At 36.3% G+C, this 22,214-nt stretch overlaps 1 protein-coding gene across 1 annotated transcript in view; it reads right to left on the reverse strand.

The window, feature by feature from the left end:
- LOC134797528 (MOXD1 homolog 1-like) overlaps positions 1-22,214 on the reverse strand; it is an 82,043-nt gene that overhangs the window by 44,176 nt on the left and 15,653 nt on the right. Inside the window, exon 2 of the mRNA XM_063769803.1 lies at positions 2,229-2,699. Coding sequence (XP_063625873.1) covers positions 2,229-2,669 — 441 coding nt within the window. The 5' untranslated portion in view covers positions 2,670-2,699. The remainder of the gene's footprint in view (positions 1-2,228; positions 2,700-22,214) is intronic.

The following is a 22,214-nucleotide window of genomic DNA, read 5'->3' on the forward strand; positions in this document are numbered from 1 at the left end:
TATTCTCGTATCTATTGTTAGAACCCAGTTGCATATGTTACCTAAGAAATATATCAAGAACATATTTAATGTTAACCACAATAAATATTATTAGGCATCTATTTATGCAGCAGGTGTAATGGAAACGGGTAAATGCTCATTTATGTATGTATTCATACATGTACGTACAAATACGTCTGAGGGCAGACGAGACTAGCATCTGGCATAAATTTAGCTTAGGATAGTGCATTCCGTATGCAAATATTCCTGCAACTTGCTGCGTCTCTAATCTCCAAAGTTTTAATCTCAGGGGAGCTCCTGGGACTGTTTAAACTTAGGTGCTAGTGGGAAATGGAATTAGTTCAGTTCATTGTGAACCTTAGAGTGAAAATTAATAATAGGTATGTAAGTAAGCACTGTTTCCTTGCTTATGTACCTAATTAGTTAATTACATTTCAAATCCAGCATTTACGTGAGTTAGCTACAGACCCGAAGCCCATACTACTTAAGTCTAATGGAATCACACGCGATAAATCTCTTGTACTCTTTACAACCAATGGAGCTGCAGCTGACGTCCACGGGGCTTCATTAATAATGAATGAATCATGAATCATTATACATATTTCTTAACTACTACGAGTTATCGCTATACGCACGAACGCGAACCACGTGATTTCATTAAATCTATACGAATACACTAAAAAAACATTCAAAAGAGGTAACTTTGTATGGAATTTCCCATGCGAAGTGTACATTTTCACATTACTTGAGTATCTTTGTAGCCTAGCCTACTTTTCATGTTATAAAATGGCAGGTAAATAGTACTTTACTTCGCTTCACATTATACACATCTGTCTCTAAACCATTTAGCAAATAAGTAGGTACTAGGCCAAAACAACACCTTTACCGCTATGAAAACTAGCGTAGCACGACATAGTCATAGTGCGCAAGTATAAATTATGTCAAATTTGTAAAACAAGAGGCAAGACGCGCCGTCAAGCGTTCCGGTTCGATTCCGTTGACATGCCTAACGAAACCGCAGACCATTGTCTTTTTGTACCTCTAGAAAAAAAAATGTGCCTCAAAAACACCCTTATGCCTCAAAAGATACAGATGATATTCCGCAGTGAGGATGGCAATATCATTTTAGCAACTGAACCTTAGTAGGCCCCGGTTGCTCGTTTTTCTCAAAGGATAGAGACATTTTTGATGTCGAACAGCTTTTATGGAGATATCAGATTAGGTTGAGTTATCAGATTCGCCAGAGTCCGATGATTTGTCTTCGTTATTCAACGTCAAATAAGATAGTAAGCCCGAAATTCTATAATACGTTTTTTGATATACGAGATCATTTTATTCGTAAGGTGCATATTATGGGTATAACTTTTGAAAGTGGGGTAATTTTGAAAATAGCAAATAGATATCTATAAAACCAGAAGCACTTCACACTTTAGCAACACTTATGACGCTACTGGAACGCTTACCAAGGTATCTTGCGTAATGTTTCTAAAGTGCTTCTAGTTTAGTAGATATTCTATTTTCAAGATTACCCTGCTTTAGAAGTCACCCCAATGGACCTTATATTTAATCTTAGTGCAAATTTACTCACTAGTAAGACATAAATAATCTCGGAGCAGAACAAGTTAACGACACATATGTATTAATTAAACGTCCATCACGCTGTTTAATTACCCCAAAACAAACTTTACGACATAATCCTTGAATCGACCACCAGCTACGTGGGAACGGGACGACAGGTGCATTTTACCTATACCAAAACGTGAGCTTGATTATTTGAGTTAAATACGAGTATGTTGGAGTACCTACTACACGACTGTTTAGATTTAGGCGCTACGAATATACCCGTATTAAAGATAAATTGTAAGTTTTTGAATCATAACGCCCATCCGAATCTTGCGGTGCCTAGGCTTTTTAAGTGCTTATCGCTTGAAAGTGTTAAAATGACGCAGCGTCATATCGTTTTGCGTTATATTGCGAGCTTATTAGAATTCACTAAACGAAGTTATCAACGATTGATGTCATTCGTTTGTTTGATTTTATCATTGTCAATTAATTTCGGTAAAACCAACGTCTATAAATAATCATTTGGAAAGATTTTGACAGACAACCTAGTTACTTTTAGTCACTTAGGTATTCGATCAGTTCACGCCATATTTGATGAATTGCGACTTGTCGCTTATTGAACCACTTACAGTACATGGGATAAAGGTTATACATTGCAAACTTACCAAAACATGGGCATGATTGTTCCTATCGTTGACCCATGCGACGAGTAAATCGGCCCCTCGCATGTTCCTCGCAGAGTTGAACCCGATCCCGACGTAGCCACGGGTGCGCGCCTCAACCCTAAAGGTGATACTCGAATCTGAGTTCACCCATCGGAGCACTACATCCCCGTTTTCATCTAGGCGCTCCGAATGTGCCCATATTAAACTAGATTCGTTGTAGCTTCTTGAATCAAACACATCTCGCCTATGCCTCGGCTTATATTCGTTTACAATTCTACTAGTTTTAGCACTTTTCGCTTGGACGTCTAATAGTCGCAGCGCTTGGGAATTTTGCGTCGGATTTGGAGGCAATTCATTTGGTTGAATGTGGCTTTTATGTGTTGGTAACTTAGCGTCACATGTCAAAATCGCAGCCAACGTGATCACTGTTTGCAGACGCATTTTTCTTTTATACTCGCTCGCTCATCAGTCCTGAAACAAAAATAAAAGCAAATAAATTACGGGTTAATGAATTTGAAGATGAGGCTCGTGAGAAAAAAACCTGTATCCCGTAAAAAAGTGAACTGATACGCTTAAATTAAAACATGGCCCCCAAAACCTGATGATACGCAACTAATGTAAGATAATAAAAATTATAACACGCGGATGTAATCATTAAACGGGTATTATTTCCGGAGTAAGGCCCCTACTAGGGTACTCGTGATTACATTGGATAACGAGGCTGGCAGCAGGAGGTAATGGCCTGTTTTAAAGATATGGCGTCCATATGGTCAGATTTGTGGAATAACATTAACTGTGAATATATTGACATGAGTTTGACTGTTATTATACCTTTTGTAGAGAACAACCAAAGATGTAAATAAATTGAGGAAAACGATGTTGTAGGTAAGGAGTCATAAGTTTTGAAGAATGCTTTTTGCAAGTACATACCTGTCTTCGAAAATAAGTAACAGACCTATAGGAAACCTTATTGCAACGTGATAGGGTCTACCAACGGTCATAGCAGTACACTGTACTACCGACTGTTGCATTAATTAAATTAGGTGACTTTACTCTTGCGTGTCTAATTATGCGTTCTAAAAGTACATTTTAAAGGGAGGCGTGCATTTCCAAGGAATATAGTTATGTATTCGTGTCTTTTTTGTAATAAACAAATAGTAGTGGTGACTAAACGCCCATTAGCATACTAGTCACAATTCGGCGCCTTTCGTCCGAGTCATTGGTCCCATAAAACTGAGATACGCACACAACTCTCAATTAGGTGTTTTATTCCTTGTTCGCAGTTGGATGTTTGTGTTTCAAATGTATTTATAGATGTGAATGGATTTAATATATTGTACAGAAAGTATATATAAGTATTTATTTCATTGGCCAAAACCATGTTTCACTAATACAGAACGAAGCTAGAATAATTCCGTTGCACTTCAATAACAATACTTTTGCACTTTAAATCAATGACGCAAACAATACATAATATCCAGCCCGCTTTCGTCCCGATCCATATACATATGTAATATAAACATGTACCTATTAATTAAAAAATATTGCTCCCAGTTAATTGGAACCTAAACTCATAAGCTGCGAATATTTACAATGTGATCTCAAATTAATAACTTAAACAAATTGCTAAAAGTAAACATTACAACCCCTGAACCCCTAAATATTTACCCGCGTTCAATCGCTATTTGTTAACCAATAAGATCAAACCGAACGGCAAATAGTCCTCCATAAAAACATCTTGCTTCAAAGAGAGTTTTATGCAAAAAGAGAACAGTCATAAAATCAACGTAAGCCTTTTGCCTAACAAAAACGTAGCCCTTTATGCCCCTTTCTACTTTCAGGGTGGTAATAAAAAGGCAGTGAAAATATACGGAATAATTCTAAGTGGAATTCGGAGATGGCACTGTAAAATGTTTTTATTGTGGAATTGAAGACGGGTGTATTAAAACAAAGAGCGAATTGTTTTTGTTAAAATTTGACGAACATTGCCTATCAAGTTTGGGAGATTGAATGTAGATAAGACAAAAAACTTTAAAGCATTTGAATCAGACTACGGATTATTCAACCTACCCTTTTTTGGTTCATCGTCATCACCATAGGCCTTTTCGTCTATTGCAGACGATTTATGGTGTAACACCGGAGAAACACCGTTTTTGGTGGCTGAATAGACCGATTTCGGCTTAGATTTTTTGGTAAGGCCGATCAAAATGTAGGCCGTCGCAACTCAGGTGCAAGTTGACAGCCCATTCATCAAAATCGGCTTAAAAGTTTCGACGCTACGGTTGAACACATGAGACATACAAACCACATACTTATACAGACATAGGCTGCTAAAATCATCGTCCCTTTTGGTTTGGCCGTAATTAGTTAAAAACGCGCTTATCGCTTTGACATCACAAAACCGGTTAGTTAGTTATTTTTTATAGCTTCCGCTTACAATAAGTATTCAAGTTTTTGCTTGAACTTTAAATCAAAGCAGAGGCTTGCAGAAAATACGCAGAGACGCGCGCTCTGCTAAGAACTCCCAAGGTTCCGTAATATTGTATACTATCGATTACCTAATTTATAATGTAATAGATTTAGGTACGTAGGTATAGATGGTCAAGCAAATCTTGTCAGTAGAAAAAGGCGCGAAATTAAAATTTTCTATGAGACGATATCCCTTCGCGCCTACATTTATCAAATTTCCCGCCTTTTTCTACTGACAAGATCTTCTTGACCAACTATATATTATAACATTCTAAGAATGAAATGTGAGTCGTCATTATCATCATTCACTTGCCCGTTTCCCATCACTTGGGGTCTTTTTCCTCCATAACGACCTCTCGGTCATTCGTCATCTCATCATTCACCTGCTATCTTTTCATATCATCTCTCATTCAGTCAATACACCTATTCCTTGGATTTTCTTTCCTCTTACAGAAGCATTCCATGAAAACGGTAAGTTTTTCATCTAGTTTTTTTAACAAAACTCTTTATTTATGCAATGTCTACGTGTAGGACAAAGTATTGGCGTATTTTGCCTGCGATTCGCTTACGAAATATTTGCTTTAATTCCGAATTACTTTGTCGACTTGCGTATTATAGTAAAAGTAAATTAAATAGTTTATTAAGAAAACAAGCAGCTTTAAGATGATACCAATATTACACTATAAAAAGTCAAGCCAAAAAAGAACCAGGCTCGGAAAGTCGAAAAAATGGGTATGAATGTACCTTACGTAACGATGGAATGCTCCTACAATGAAATGTGAGTGTGATAGCCATAACATCTACGTTTGACATATGATATAATATAACTATTTACTTCAACACATAAAATAGAAAGGGGAAGTAAATACGAAGTGCTCTACAATGCTCTACATATTTTGATCATCAACACCATCAGTCACTGCTCCACTTACCCACATTACACATTTGCGCCATTTGTGGTTAAATTTCCTCCGTACCGCAACTCGTGATTTAAGTGATTATTTCTGGTTCGCATTGCTCGTACATGGCATTCATGGAGATTTAAACCTCAGATTGAAACATACAGCTTTTGACATTTCAAAGACATTTACAGTTACCATCAGATATATTGGAGCGGCTAAGGTGTTCACAAATAAGTACCTATCTAAACAAAGCCTCAAAGTCAAATAAGTATCTAAACTTTAAAGTACATGTTCAGATATTTTTGAGTAAGTACCTTGGTGGCTACGATATATCTGACGGCGACTGTACTGAACGATTAAGCTACATCGAACAGCCAAAGTCAAACATGAATCTACCTTACCCCAGTTTTGAGGCAAAATATACCAAACGCTCGCTAGTTTATATCAGGCTCCTGTCATAAAGATGAAAATAGAACTCGTCCTTACTGGCAACCAACATAGTGATTTAAAGGATTTTTTTTTCAATGATTATAAGAACTGAAATGGGACTGTGCTGGTCATGTCTGCCGAATGCCGGACGACTTGTGGGCCAAGTTAACCACAGAGTGGAGCCATACGAGTCTAACCTCGTCGGCGATGGCGGGATAACTTGGACTCCTTCTTGAGAGACTGGCCAGGTATAGCGCTAAACAGAAACGAGTGGAAGAGGGGGGAGGCCTTTGACCATCAGTGGGACACAGTGGGCTCTGAATAATAAGAACTAAGTGTGGTTTTCAACATTTCATTACGGGCCCCTAAACGAACACGCTCTCATTTCGAGCAAAAAATCCCACGCTCCATCTGTTACCGAGGCACCTTGGATGGCGCGGTTTGCAATTGTATCTCGTATCTCCGGGATAAATCATATTAATGTCCCATGTGTGATGTACGACTTCTTGAATTATAAAAGCGGCCATATTCCAAAAACGAGAACTGCAGCTTTTGATGAAAAAATAAGAGCTTTACATACTACGCTACGTATTTGTATGATGCCATGTACATTTGTACATATATGTTTTTTTTTAATCAAATTTCTATAAAGTAATATACCTACTGTGTATAATTGCATGCATTCTATAATAATTTAAATTGTATTTTTCTTATTTACTCGTAATGCATGTTAATTATAAGATGTAATAATGTTTTGAAAAGATGTGTCCCGCCGAGTTTGTTGCCGGTCCCATATTGGGATACCCTCCTCCAAATGAGGGGGGATTTAAATCTTCTCGAGGCAGAGGTGTAGGGTTGGAGCCGGTATAGCTTTATGTATAGCTTTATTTGACGTTCATAAGCGCATTGCAATATGCCTACTTGAATAAACTATTTTTTATCTTATCTTTATCTTATCATACTGTAAGAGACGCAACTGCGTATTTATTAATTATATTGTATTGTATAAAGAAAGAAAGAAAATGTATGTATTTAACATCGTAATTTGACTACAATATTATAACACAAACACACACAAGTCACACAACACAAACTAGATCAGTGGTTCCCAAAATTCACTGAGCCGACCCACCACCAAAAACTGACAAATTCGGGACCCACCTCTTGGCCATCTTAAATAGAGAGTATAAAATAGCCCAATCGGGCGGCATGTCGTGTTATGTTTCAGGGCCCACTCAAATTTCGTTCGCGCCAATGGGGCGCGACCCATAGTTTGGGAAATGCTGGAATAGATGCTTAACAGGATCCCCACTCAGCGTACTGCAACTCGTTTTAACTATTTCAATAATAGGTATATATGTATATACATTTTAGGGAACAGATGATAAGCCAAAGCCGTACTTATCCCAAATTGTGTAGGTGTCACCAGCGAGTAAGCAACAATACCATAATAAATAAATAAACTTTAATTCCAATAGTCGTTGCGTAAAGGCATACAATTATGGTTGCCAATGGAGAGCAATTTCGTGAAATTACTGTCATAAGAACAATTATCCCTTGGCGAGAATGAGACCCGATATCTGTCATTAGCACTTCAACTGTGAACAAATTAATGAACGAACAGGCGTGCGCTCCATATAATAATACACTGGAAGACGTAAAAGCACTACCTACACTTTCGAAGTAGTAACCTGACATTAACCATTTGCACGCTACTTCATGTCATTGACACCTAGAGATGTTTATTAGTCTTATAAAGTAAGGTAAACTGATAATTTTTCAGTTCACGCCTGATATTATTCTTAAATACCTCAAACACGTACCTACCTAATTATTAGTATTAGGTATTACCCCACAACCAAAGAGAATTAATTGTCTCTGCTACAGGCAATTGCTAATAACAATTTTGAAAATAATACAAAAACCTTTCCATTATCGGTATCCAGCAAATAAATTCACTATGTATTTGGAAGTGGCAGCAAAAAAAGTGGAATGTAATGTAAACTGTTTCTGGTACATTTTGGGCAAGTGATTAGTTGACACGGAATTTTAATTACACGTACACGGGTTCCAGAGAAGTCGGGTTTTTAAAGCTAAATTGGTAAGTGCCACTTTTTTGTTCAAGTCATAAATACCTTTGGGTGATATCATAAAAATCTTATATCTAAATCAATAAATCCACAGTTTAGATAAAAATCCACAGTTTTAATAAAGTTTATGTTGCGCTGTTACATTAAAGAATACAAATAGGTACTTAATATGCCTTGGCACTGGCACTGTCCGATTTTTAATTAGCCGGAGGAAAAAATATTTTAGGCAAAAGCACATTAAATTTCGGTTGTTGGTTTTGGCGATGTCTAAATGAACAATAATGGAAGTAAGAACTTATTTTCAGTCCATGTATTCTAAATCTACATAATAAAATAAAAATAAAACAGAAAAATTGCGTTGGTAAACTAAACTAAAATCGCAGTCGACTCGTTTCAAAGGATTCCCGTTTCAAATGTCTTGAGCATCTTGTAAAAGTACAAGAAAACGGATTTACGATTTGAATTGAAGTTTAATTGCAGTTGCAACAATCTCCGTCCCGGCTTCATTTCAAATCTAATCTAATTTTAATCCAACTTCACAATCAATTCCACTGCGACCGTACACTTTGTAACTGATTGTAAATCTCTTGGAGTTTTATTTTTGATTATTTATAGATAGTGAAATGAGCGGAGATATTTGTAACATTTGAAAATTCCACTATTCAACGCTTGATCTTTTACTCACGCAGATAGGAATAAAGGTTAGGTACACCTTGATTACTTATACTTACGTGTTTTTATATAAGATTTGGGATATTTGCTTTTATACGAAAATTATTTTAAAGCAATTTTTGCGTCGTAGATGTATTTTAGGACACCGTACGTTATATGAACATATTTTTACCAACAAATAATGGTACCTACAGAACTTTAAAATTCTCATTCAAGGTCCATATGGACGCGAAAGCAAAACCAACAAAAATGGCCCGTTTACCGGAGCGGTTTTCAACTTCCTCCCTGTAAGTGGATAATGATCTCCGATCTTGTTCTGGCCGATATTCCCATCTCTCGGTCAAACCATTATAGTGAGGCATCGAGATCATTAACATCTCTACACGATTGGGGATCGTAGTTGAACTGGATATTATGAGTTGGTGAGTTTGGAAGGTAGTTGAATAATATCCCTTGTTCAGACCGGTGTGCCAGCAATTGGCAGTTTTTGTGGCGTTTCCGCTCTATTCCTAAGACATTGGACGTGTTAAAAAAGCTCAAGAAGCGGAGCAGGTTTTACAGAATAGCTAAAAATGAGCATTAGTATTTGTTATTATGTTTTAGCGACTAGTGTGTAGAATGTATAATGAATACTTAACATTCTTAGAGCCTTGCCTTATGCGTCTTTTTCAACTTATCAAATATGCTAAAGAACTACAGATACCTTACGCCAGCGATAAACTTGACCATACCAACTCTTTTTTGAGTCGTTTTTTGGGAAGATTAAGTTTCGCCCGGTCTTAAAAGTCGTTAAAATGTTAGCACCTTATATCTATGTTTTATTGAAGTAGGTACCTACCTATTTTATTGCTGTATCTCCCTTATTAAGAATAAGCGTGATTCAGACGTATGACAAATGTATCTAACTGTAAAATTTTATGTCATATTAAAGACGAACGAGTGGGTACCATTATACCTGCCTGTGCTTGTTATGTGAGAGAAGCAATCTTATTTATCCATATTATACATGCCATTTACCTATAGACAATCATTTTTCATTGTTCTCCGTAGCGTACCCATTTCTCTCCCTTTTTCGCGGTTTTAATTAATGAAACGTGCGATTTACATTTGCCTAATTAGTTGCGCACGAGTGATCATCAGGTTTTTATCTATACTAAGCTGTGCTTTCAAAAGGTCATATTAGATAGATGCAAATATCCTGAGATAGCCTATTGTGAAAGGGATTGCAGCTAGGTCTGCAGTTCGTTGCCTTTGGTTACAGATACCTAAATCTTTGTACATATTTAAATCATTTTTATGTAGGATTTATATATGTACTTAACATCCTACCTATATCAAAAGTTTTTCAGATTGTCAATATTTATTCTTTAGCCGCCCATAAATTAAAACTTGCCAAGACTAATGCAATTATGATTTGTCTAATTGAAGATTCAAAATACAGTGAAATGAGAGACTTTTCTCCCCAAAATTTAATTCAATAGATATAATTTAGTCCTTTTGAATGCAATTTTCGATTTATATGTTTATTTTTTTTCAGCACTAAAATTTATTTATATTAAGCGTTTCACATACCTACAAACAACAGGAGTTTATAAGATCACTTTAGACACAGACACAGGTGATATCACATTCAATTCAAATGGTGTAATACTCTTAAAGAAGAAAGGAAAAGGCCAATATGAATTTATGTGGCGTAATACGTATGTAAATGTTTCATTGTAAGCGAGACACACCAAAGAATTCATGTTTGCATGCAAACCAAAGTACTAAGTTCCACGGATTTATGGGTATTGCAAATGTCCTTCTAAATATTTATCTACCGTAATAATAAGCGCATGGATTAGTAATAATAAGACATTGCCCTCTTTGTATATAGTCGGTAAAAGTCGGTTATGGAAAATAAAATGACTACAACTCGCATTTCCGTCAAGACGAGTTTTATTTTAGAGTTCTATCAGTGTGAGAAGTAGTTCAAACTGTTTCACGTTTTGGTTAATATTTTACGTCATTAAAATTTTACGTGAAAAGTTTGGAAGGGAATTTAGTAAGCGAGGTGATAATATAGGGCATTAATTGCTGAATTTTACCTGCCATTAGTAATGAATTTCACTAGTGTTATGGAAATTTGCCAGTGGTTTAAGTATCATATTTTCTATTAAAAATATATTCCATAGCGTAAAATAGTTCTGACCCGTGAATAACTTTGCTTTACTAGCAAAATCAACGATCCACGAAACACGGAACCCTTAATAATTGTAATGAAACTGGCCCTGTTTTGTCAGAGCACCATTGTCTTATATTCAATATCAAGTAACCCGATACCTTTTTTTTTATAAAAACAAGTATGTTTGATAAACAAAGTCGTATTATGTTATCTTTGTACATTAATATCGGAGCTAACGAAATTATTGGTCTGACAACAAACCGGAGCCTTAGAGCGTTTTCACATTGCTCGGTCCGATATCGGATATCGAGTGGAAGTAAAATGTATAAGACATGTGTTTTTCTGTACTTATTTATTTACTCATATAGGAAATCATTATTGCTAAAAAACGATAAGTAACGCAAAATATAGGCGGATTTCAAACCACAGGGCAGTCTCTTACAAGCTGTCTTTCTTATAGGAGCTATCCGACATCCGATATCGGATTGGCACTTCCGATAATTTCAGACATGTCGGACCGATAATTTTTGTTTGTGTGCGTATCCTACGTATACGTATGTGGGATCCTACATCCGATATCTGATCGGACAATGTAAGAACGCTGTTATTCGATGATATAATGTATTGCGATGAGATAGAATTTTGTTGGTTTGGGAGCCTAATATCCTTGCAGCCTAAGGGTAAGATACAATATTTGAATAGGTACGTTAGAAGAATTTATATGAGAAAAAATTCACCCTTTTTTAATCATTTGTCAGAAAACTATACGTCTACATTGTATCATGCTAAATGCAAACACTCCGTTCGACTGTACATAACAGTTCAATAATATAACTGTAAACAATAGATAATTATTCTGGCCACGTCTGCCAACACGCATAGCTTTGGCGCAAAAACACATCCGCTATCAATCTTCACAGTATATTATCTAGTTTAGTGCTTCTAGAAACGCGCATACCAAGGCTCATTTTGAATAAGTATTATGATGGTAGCTGACATGTAAATGGTTTGAGTGATGGCATAGGCAAAATAATTCTTATTATTACTGAGTTATGTTTTTTGCAAAGTACTCAGGGGCATTTAAAAGCTGTAGGTACGACACGTCATACGTTTTGTAGTAACTCGACTGTTGACAGTAAAATTTGAATTTTACCGCTTTACAACATAGTTACCACCACGTGTGGTGTGGAGCCGTGTACGTCGCCATCAGATTTATCGGAGCAGCCAAGGTGCTCACAAATATCTGAACACGCCTTTATTGTAAAGGCGTTAGAGTGCGTGTTCAGATATTTTGATCACCTTGGCCGCTACGCTCCGCTTGGATATATCTGATGACGACTGGACAACGGTACTAGGCTGTCAAAACTGCGACTACAAATTTTGAATTAATTTAACGTGAATTACCAAAAAATGCTTCTAGGTTTGCTATTTAAAAAATGCTTCTAGGTTTACTATATTGGAATTGGTAGCATTATATTACGTATCTTGATCCCTGAAGATAGTATGTAAACAACTACCTAATATCAGCTAGCATATATACGGTACCGTGTACTGGGAGCCATGTTCGTGTATTCGGTATCGTGCTAATACTGAGCTAGATAGTCCATAACTCAGCAAATTGCCGTGAAAGCTCAATATGCATAAATACCGCACTGCAGGCATTACCTAGGTACTGTTCGTGACGACAGAACATATCTGCATTTGTAGTATGACAAGTGATATCCGATAGTACAGAGCATATGTCGCTTTCGTATGGTTTTCATTAGAAAACAACTTTTAAACGACAACATGTAAGCATAACCGAATTTTATTCAATCTGCACAGTAAGAATAATAAGTAATAATAACCGTTTTTAATATTAAATATCCACTTTTGTTTAAAAGCTCTAAAATAATTAACCTAAGTTGCATTTAAGTAAAGTTTTATGGCGTTATTTATAAATGTTTGTAAAATCTAACAAACCATTTATAATCGTTCGTCCCTATCCGTCATTTTGACATTGCTATTTGTTAGGAAGAGACAACATTTTAGAGGTTTGGAACAGGTTGCTTAGTTTTATGAATAAGGGGGTTAGTGTCAAAATGGCCAGGATCGGTAATCATATCAGCCATCTATTGCCTGACTGCTGATCATACCTCTCTTCTAGTACGGACTAGTCCCGGTCCTGAGCTAATCTCATCCAGAAGTGACCCGAAATCTTATGAATGTTGTCGTCCACCCAACGAGCCAATGGACTCTTCTATAAGTAGTAAAGTACTGTTTGTCGATACCACACTAGACTGTGCGCAAGAGGTTCGAGCATGCAAGCGAAATGAATCCATCACCACACTCGCCCGAAAGCCGAAGGAAGCGGGAGTCCCGCTTCCTTCAAACCCTGGGACGTCAAGTAGGTACAAACTGTCGCCTTTGACAATCAACAACGCAATGTAGAAGTTACAGACATTACAGAAGTCTTAATAGCTCGTTTATTTAGTTATGAAATCATTATAATCCTAAACAACGAAGACTAGACATCTAGCTCCCACGGTATTTTAACTTGTGAGACGAGACTAAACTTTAATACTTTGCGTAGAATTGTTTTATGACCAATTGTTTGTAACGGTTTTTAGACAACGGCGTTTTAATAATTGTAAAACTTGTTGTCTAGACTTACATTTTTTAGTTGTACCTTGTACCTAAATCCTTAACTCCAACAATACTATTTTGTAGCTATTTATACTGCGATTCTTTATTAAACGAAAAACTGATAACAATCAATTTAACATTCGAATTCCGAACTAAGAAGTTCTTAGTTCGGAATTCGAATTATTCGAGTTATTCGAATTCGAATTATTCTAATTAGTTAAGAAGTAACTCGAGATAGATAATTTAGTGATCTAGCTAGACTCTAGAATCTAGATAATCCTGCTAACTTATACTTTAGTTTATATAACTGAGAATTCCATTTTCAAAATCATTTTTTTTTTTGAGATAGCGCTGTTCGGCTTAGGAGGGCAGTATATTGCAATGACCAAAAACGTGTGTATATTTTAACTTACATTTAAAGACGGGGTTTATTTGTGTATACATATTTTTTAACAATTTGCTTTCTCGGCTGACTCGACAAGTGCCTCCATGCCTCTTCAAAAAAGGTCTCCCATTAATACTACAAGATATATGCATTAGCTTTATGCCCAAGACATCAGTCCTGAATGCGTTCCCTAGACATTATGTCCACAAAAATAATATGATCCTTTATATCCCAAGGAATTATGTGAACGACTTAGTGGCCGTGCTTAGCCATATAATATAATAACACAAAGTAAGCATTCATATGTACAACCTTATTATTACAACATTTGTGACTAATAATCTTCTTCTTAACTGCAGTCTTTTAATACAAGCCGAAATATTTTATTAAATGATACTTAGTTTGAAATCTGAATACAAGTATTATGTTTATGTTATATTGTGTGAGTGTTTTAATTCTTTGAAACATACGAAATTGATGACATGCAGGTCCCTAACAAGAACATGACCTCAAAAGTGATCTTATTATTATTCATTATGATGATATGAAAGTACTTATACAATGACATCTACGAGTTACTTTGGTAACATTTCGAGTAAAAATGGAAATACGAGTTTATTCCGTTGACTGTGTCAATTCAATCAGCTAAAGTGGTCATCGATTATTTCCAGATTATTTCATACTTAAAAGTATCAATATCAATATCGAGGTAGACAATTCCAATAAATAAACACATGGATTTACATACCCATGAGTGGAGCCAAGGTTACCCACGTTTCAATTGTCAGTGTCAATTATACAACGCGCATTCCTCGACGGAATTACCTTTGAAGCTCACGTTACCCGCAATAATTATGAGAAAATGAGAAACAGCTGTGTGAAAATCTGAACAATAGCTTTCCAGACGTATTGATTTCTTCGTAGCTCAGCTAAAAGTGGACTCTGAACTGAGACGGAGCCGAAATATAGACAGAAACAGAAAATATATTAAAATTCATTAATACAAAGTGAAAGTAAAACTGTTATGTGAACGAACCGAGACAAAGTGAATGAGAAAATGTTATCTTAGAAAAAAATAACAATATTAGCTTTTATTCCACTTTATGCTTGCTTAAATTAAATGTAGAAGCTAATAAACATATGTATAACACGCTTAATAAAATCATTAGACCATTCGGTTACTTATAAAAAGATTTATTAATTCATATCGGCACTTAAAACAGACCCGTCAATTTTGTTCAATGACTCATCACGTTGAGCGAATCGAAAAGGACATTCTTAATACTAATCGTCAAGTACGAACCTAGCTAGTTGCAAAGTATTCCGTACAAAACGATACGACTTCTACTAAAAATTGACAAAGTATCCGCAGTTTTCAAAAGCTTTTCTGGAATCAAATGTTTAGCGTCCGAATATATTTGAAATTGAAACCCTTCTAGACATTCTGAGTAAAATGAAATTTTCAGAAATAAATAAGATTTATTTTCGGTGAATGATATGAAAGATGAAACAAAGACCCAGAAGACTACTATGTCACGGGACTCTCGTAAAAGTTACAGATCCAATATGTTTCTAACTTTGAAATATCGCGGGCTACTCGGAGTAGTCCGAATTCCAAGAGGCATCCATCTGTGCCCTCGCGAAGTTGCTGATGCAACAATGCAACATTGTGCGGTGATATGAATAATCTTCGCTTTGCCATGAATTTGCGGAGATGTATTTAAATACATCTGTTTTGTCTAATTTGTCGCAAATAAGGAAATGAAAAGACAACATATAGCCTTCGCCTCTAGGCAGGTTACAATTTTAGATAGGGATTTAATAAATGATTTAAATACTACTAGTAGGTTTATGACAAGATAATGTTGAAAAAATAAACAGTGAAACAGTAAACCTCCTAGTTCTTTGAAAGTCAGTAAGTAAAGTAGAAAATACTACAGGCTTGTAAATAAGATGAATGTCGCAAAACGCATTACCTATCCTATCCCATTGTTTCCGAGCCCAGTCCTCTCAAAGCAGTAATTCACCCTCAAGTACACTTTAGGGGCTCGTTTTGTCAACGGAACCCTGAAATCAGAAGCGCGTCCGATTGCGGACTCGGCACGAGTGGCACCGCGAAGGGAGCAACGCCCGTGCACCTGCCGTCACGATCTGACATTCCAGCATCCGTTCCTTCGCGAATTCGGAGATCCACGACGACGATTTGTTGAGCGATTTGTCCACCGATCCGTCTGAGAACTTCGGATTGCTCTCTCTGAGAGATGAAATATGAAGCTTGAGAATGGGCTAAAGTAAATTTTCCGAGCTGAGGAAATAAGGACCGACCACACCGGACGGAATAAGTACGAAATAATGGGTCTTAAAATGTTGCGTTTTTGTCATAGATTTTGGTGCGCAAACATCGGTTTGGCAGATTTGTTGACATTTCATTAAATAAGTAGTAAGATTAAAGAACGCGCCTAAAACCGCAGTTGGCAAGACTATTCGCTCCAATTATGAAGGATTTGAGCCCCTGAAAGAGCTTAGCGCACACGCCACAATTTCATTTAGTAAGGCTAATAGACACTTTGCGTGCACTGCAGCGTTTTACAGCCTGAGTTTTGCTCAATTTGAGTCGTTATGAACAATTTAATGGAAATTAGAAATTCCTCAAGTATTCTTCGTTTACAACTAAATTTGAAGCGTTTTGAAAAACATCTTACTTGCTGTGGTTGGAAAGCTGATAAGAAGATATTTTATACGAGTAAATACACCTACTTATAAAATTTAGTCGGACGACTTTCCATGGCATCAAAAGGTTTCTTTATAGCGCCGGTAACTTTAACTAGTAAAGCTAAAATCAGCGAAGAGCAAACTTTGGCAAGATGAACATCAATCCACGGATGAATCTATTGTTTCAAACTTTCCTTTAGAAACTCAAAACTAGTCGTTCGTTAGCAGATATCGATCTTGAAGATACAAATTAAATCGGTCAACACTTCGAAACCGACACAAATCCATTAAACCATATCCACACAAAAACATTTGCACTAGCGCTCAAGAAGACTGTTACGAAAGGCGCCGCGGACCGTGAACATTCCACTAGTCACCGGGCATGAGCCAACTAGAACACAAAAACAACAATACACACTTTTATCTCGCTAGGGCTTTCTTCCAGATAACAGGAAAGGCAAAAACCCATTCAACATTACGGATCAATGACTTTTTTCTCTACCTAAAATTTTAAATGGAACATTTTGTAAAGATCGCCAATACAATCAATTCACATGACATGTAAGTTTGACTTCTATTTCTTTGAAACACGAGCTTAACAAAACAAAACTGCTACAGTTTACATGCAAATGACACGAAGCACGGAAAGCTTTTGTGGGTTAGTGACAAAAACAAAAACGCGATCATCTGAAGTGGTTCGTGCGTTCAGCTGTCTAGTTAGTTCCCAAAAAGACTAATCTCAAATATAACTTAATCTCCAGATACGTGACAACTATTCGTAATATAAGATCACCCTAATGCTGGTTTGCTAGAGGCGATGTGCCCAGTAAGCGTAGCTGGGTGAATATCTCCTTTACTTACGCGAGCGTTGTTGAGACAAATACACGCAAACCAGTATGACATGATCTCAAAATCCTTAAGAACTATATGTAGCTTGACAGCGTGCTTCCACTGGTTTGTCTATCCCTTCGACTCGCTTGAATTTGAGAAGCAACTGTAATTCCACCCCTGCTCAAAAGTAGTCCGTGCGTTCAGCAGCTGCACCGCGCATGCTCCATCCAACCCATTCTTCACGGAACCGTTAATGACCGGCACGGCGTCCGTGGCAAAATGGCTACAATGATTCCGTAATTAACACTATTCGAAGCACACCGCCACGGCCTTGTTTCCGATTCGACTTGCTCTATCGTAAATCGTTTCACGAAACTGACAATAAACTGAGGGTTAATGGACAGGTGCGAGTGGACGATCTCCAGGTACAATCGCTTCGTGGTAGGATTGGTAGGTACTATGTTTTTAAGTTGTGCTGTATTCTTAGTTTTGCAGCACATAATAATTGCAGTGTGTCATTCAAGCGAATTCTTAAATATTTTAAACGGTCTGAAAAGCACATGTTGTAACTCTGAAGCTGCAAACTAATGCAAACTGACATAATTGTACAAAAAGCAGCGCTATCATTTAAGGAAGCAGAATGTAGAAGACATATAAATATTATATATATATATATATATATATATATATATATATATATATATATATATATATATATATTTAAGTTTAGTTTTTAATTAGTTTTATGTTTAGTTTATGTATTATTTTAATTATGAAATAAATTTGTTCTGAAGACATACCATAAAGTTTACATTCATAAGCCTCATTAACAACAAAATTACTTCATTAATTCTTGATTACAAGAACGCGTCATTAGTGCAGGATGTTACAAATAAAATACATTCAAAAATATTCAAACCCGAAGGGAATCTGGTTAGATAGGACGAGCTAAATTGTGATTGTACGGTATATTCTTATTTGCCTAATCTAAAATTCCCAGCCAGTCGCTTTCCATTTACGAAAGGTTTCTCCCACGGGGGACAGATTCAAATGATTCGTTAAAATATCAGAAAAAAATGCGCGAGGCTATTGCTCAATTGACTTGTATTTCTTCTTCTTTTTAACAATTCGAAATAACCAAATTATGGCTTATAACTGCGTTATTTCCGGGCTCTTTTTGGATTTCAATGAAATTCTTTGAATAGATAAATAGATTTTCCTATTTTTTGCAATAGCATTGGTTAATTTCATTTTCAAATTCTGTTTTTGCAATGTATATTTCATATCAATGATTTTTATCCAATTCTGGCGAAACGAGATCAGTAATAAAATAAAAACCAGCATCGATGTGCTCCCTAGAAACTGGATCGTGAAACATCTACCAGTCACGGGTTATTTTTTGTTAATCGATGAACGCTTTTATTAGACATGCGATAAGTGTATCGATGTTCCGCAGACATTTCACTTCCTTTCTTTTTGTCCGCATAATGCAAATGCCTCCGATCGTTCATCCCACGTCCGATGCTGCTCCGTTCTTAGTTGTACCAACCTCCTTCACATCTCTCTTCAACTTTGAAGGTAATCTAAACTTTATCGTGTACAGCTCAAAGTTTCTTATCGGATTTAAACCTTGAATTTGATATGAGCATTGGAAAGTAAATGGCCTGTTGCGCTGCGGCATTTTAAATATCGGCAAAAGAACTTGGTTCATGACTGAATGCAGTGATGTCTTTAGTAGATATAGGATTGTACTGATTGTAGATGAAGAAACAGGATGCTGTTGGTCACTCGTAAAATTTACAGACTCATTCAAGTTCAGCATTCTCTATTGTTGAAAGTTTCACTAAATTTAAAAACAATGTATTCATTTCGTTGGACTAACACTTAGAGAAGTATGTATACTATGTATAGGCAAGGATGGTGTCACGTTCCTATGGGTAAAAGTGTAAGCGTAAAATAATATCTTTTGAAGACGGTTATTCTCACTATTTTTTCTTCTTACACTCGCCTATTATTTCTTTTCTTTATCATTTCCTTTCTTTTTACTACACGGTTTGAGGTTATTAGTTTAATTAACATACAGGATAATTTACAGCGTCCGAAAGTATGTAATATATATGTAGTGAATGTCAGCAAAGTATGTTTATGTTTAATCTCCTAGAAAGTCATCTCACTTTTACATTACCAACGTGAGAAATAGGTATCCGATATCTCGGAATTGAAAGCATACCCAGTAGCGTGTGAAGATTATTGATATTGTATACATTGATAAAATGGTTTCTGCGGAGCAAAAATGTACTGCAGGTATCATGAGAAATTCAATCATAAGAAGAACGCTATAAGTTTATGTGCAATAAATATTTAACACTTATGCCGCAGTCCCTTGAATTCCATTCTTTAAAACTACGAGCAATCAAGCAGAATTTTTAACCGTTGCAACATATTGTAAGGGAAACGATCCATTCATTCTTACTTTTATCAAGCTAATGGAGGCTAAGCGATTTTCGGCAGTGAAACATAAATCTAAGGAACAGTTTAGCTTGTACTACATGGCGCTTATGCCTTTCTAAATCCTTTTCAAAATGCGGGAACGGACGTTGAAAAAAAGGGGCACGGCGGGAACACACCTGACAGTAGTGTTGCCAGTTTTTGAAAGGAGCGAGAGAATGGCGGCTGGGCATAACTTGTTTGAATTTAGATTCTGAAAGAGATTTTTGCAATGTTGATTGGTTGGCGTATACTTTCTCATTTCTCTGCAATTTTCCTGCAAAGCGACAAAGATAATTATTAACATTTCCCGAGTTGGCAAGTTCAAGTTGCTAGTTACCGGTAAATAGCTACCACCTTATTAATTTCTAACTAGGCTAAGTAGTTTGACCGCTCCAACTTGTTAACGTGCAAACTTCAAACAACATGAATTAGAGCGCCATTATAAACGTAGGTCCGCTCGTACATAATTACCATGTATAGTTAAGTCATTGTTTACTAACGGTACCCCAAACTTGTTAAGGCATATACATATTTGTCTTGACAAATTATAGAAAACAGTTCATAAAAAAGATATGTCATCACCAATCTGAATAAGGTAACATTTTATTCAACATTACCATAAGCTTATTTAACAAGCGTCAACGTAATAGACGAGTCATTCACATTGTATCTCAACATCGTTACATCATTCAGTTCAGTGACAGATCAGTCAACCTTTACTCCTGCCTCCTGCGCACCGTGTATTATCATTTGAAGCACGAGCGCAGGCGAATCGTGTTTTAGGCTTACCAGTGTAAAGTGACCTCGATACCCTTAATATCTAAGCGTAATTGAAAAGGGCTCTTATACTGGATCATTCAAGTAATCATCCGATGCCCGCGCTCTGCGAGCTGTTACAATGAACTCCTGCGCACCATTCATTCGCCCACACCGACCGTTGCGTTCCTTTCCTAAACTCGTTCTTTATATTTATTTTAAAATTCGAACCGTACCTTCCGTCCTTTTTTAGGAACATACTTGGCGATACACGGTTATTACACAATATATATCGAAAAAAGATTTTGGTAGTCTCGTCCGATCTTGTAATTTATATTACAGGGAGAAGTAGCCAAATTTAACCAAATTAAATATATTTATTGTGGCAATACGCAACATTCATGTTGAAAATATATCCAACTATAAAGTTCGATAAATGTTTATATTTCACTCAGTAAATTAAATTCATCTGAATTTATTCCATCATGGAAAATATTGCTTCAGGCCTCGGCCATAATTTCATTATCCAACTAGCGGGGACTTCGAGCATGGTTTTCCATGTTTCTGAAACAACACCCGGTGATTGTAAAGCCAGTATTCCGCGGCCGTTCGCGGTATTATATTATTTGCATAAAGCTTACCTTGGGAGTGGAGGGAATCCTTAATCAGTTTTCGGTTTAACATTGTGAGTAAGTATTTATTATTATAAATGATTGTTGTGGGGATTTTATTTCTGATTACTCTCTAAGTTTGAAAGCCCCCAGTTTGACCTCTCTTCATCCTTTACCTGCAGATTGATTTGATCTTTGAAGTATTGTGTGTCACATGACTCACAATGCCGGCAATCAAAGATCTTACACAGATAACAAAATACTTGCGACGTCCAAAAGTTCTTTCCCAAATAGAGTTGATATGGCATGATGAAAAATAAGTATTTTGAGACACTTTGTAAAAGCAACAGGCTGCATAAATATAAGAATCATTCAAAGTAACACAAACTACTTTGTATTCCAAATAATGCGCTGACCTGAGTCAACGCACAACTATATAAAAGAGCGGAATTTCTGATAATATCTATAAACCTATTCTTTCTTCTTTTCGGAAATGACTCTTAGTTATGTAGCTTGGCTCGTATGCCAAATATATCTGAGTTATAGTGTCAGTCTAATTTCGCTAGAATATGCTGAAATAATAGAGCTTCATTAATTTTGTTCGTCTTGTGGGAAATCCACAAATGAATTCAGAATAATTTAAAGACCCACGGCTTGAATTAAACAAACACATTCACAGAGAGTGCCGTATCGAATTTAAATACTCAATTTTGTATCGACTTTACTAAAATAAGAAAATAACAGAGGCAGTTATTTTGTGGATTCTTCTTTTATTTCTTTTGATGTTTTCATCACACTTTGATACCTAGTCTGAGAAGACGTACAAAACATTAGGTTTATGATTATTATA

Source organism: Cydia splendana, chromosome 15, assembly GCF_910591565.1.
Source record: "Cydia splendana chromosome 15, ilCydSple1.2, whole genome shotgun sequence".
Classification (NCBI taxonomy): domain Eukaryota; kingdom Metazoa; phylum Arthropoda; class Insecta; order Lepidoptera; family Tortricidae; genus Cydia; species Cydia splendana.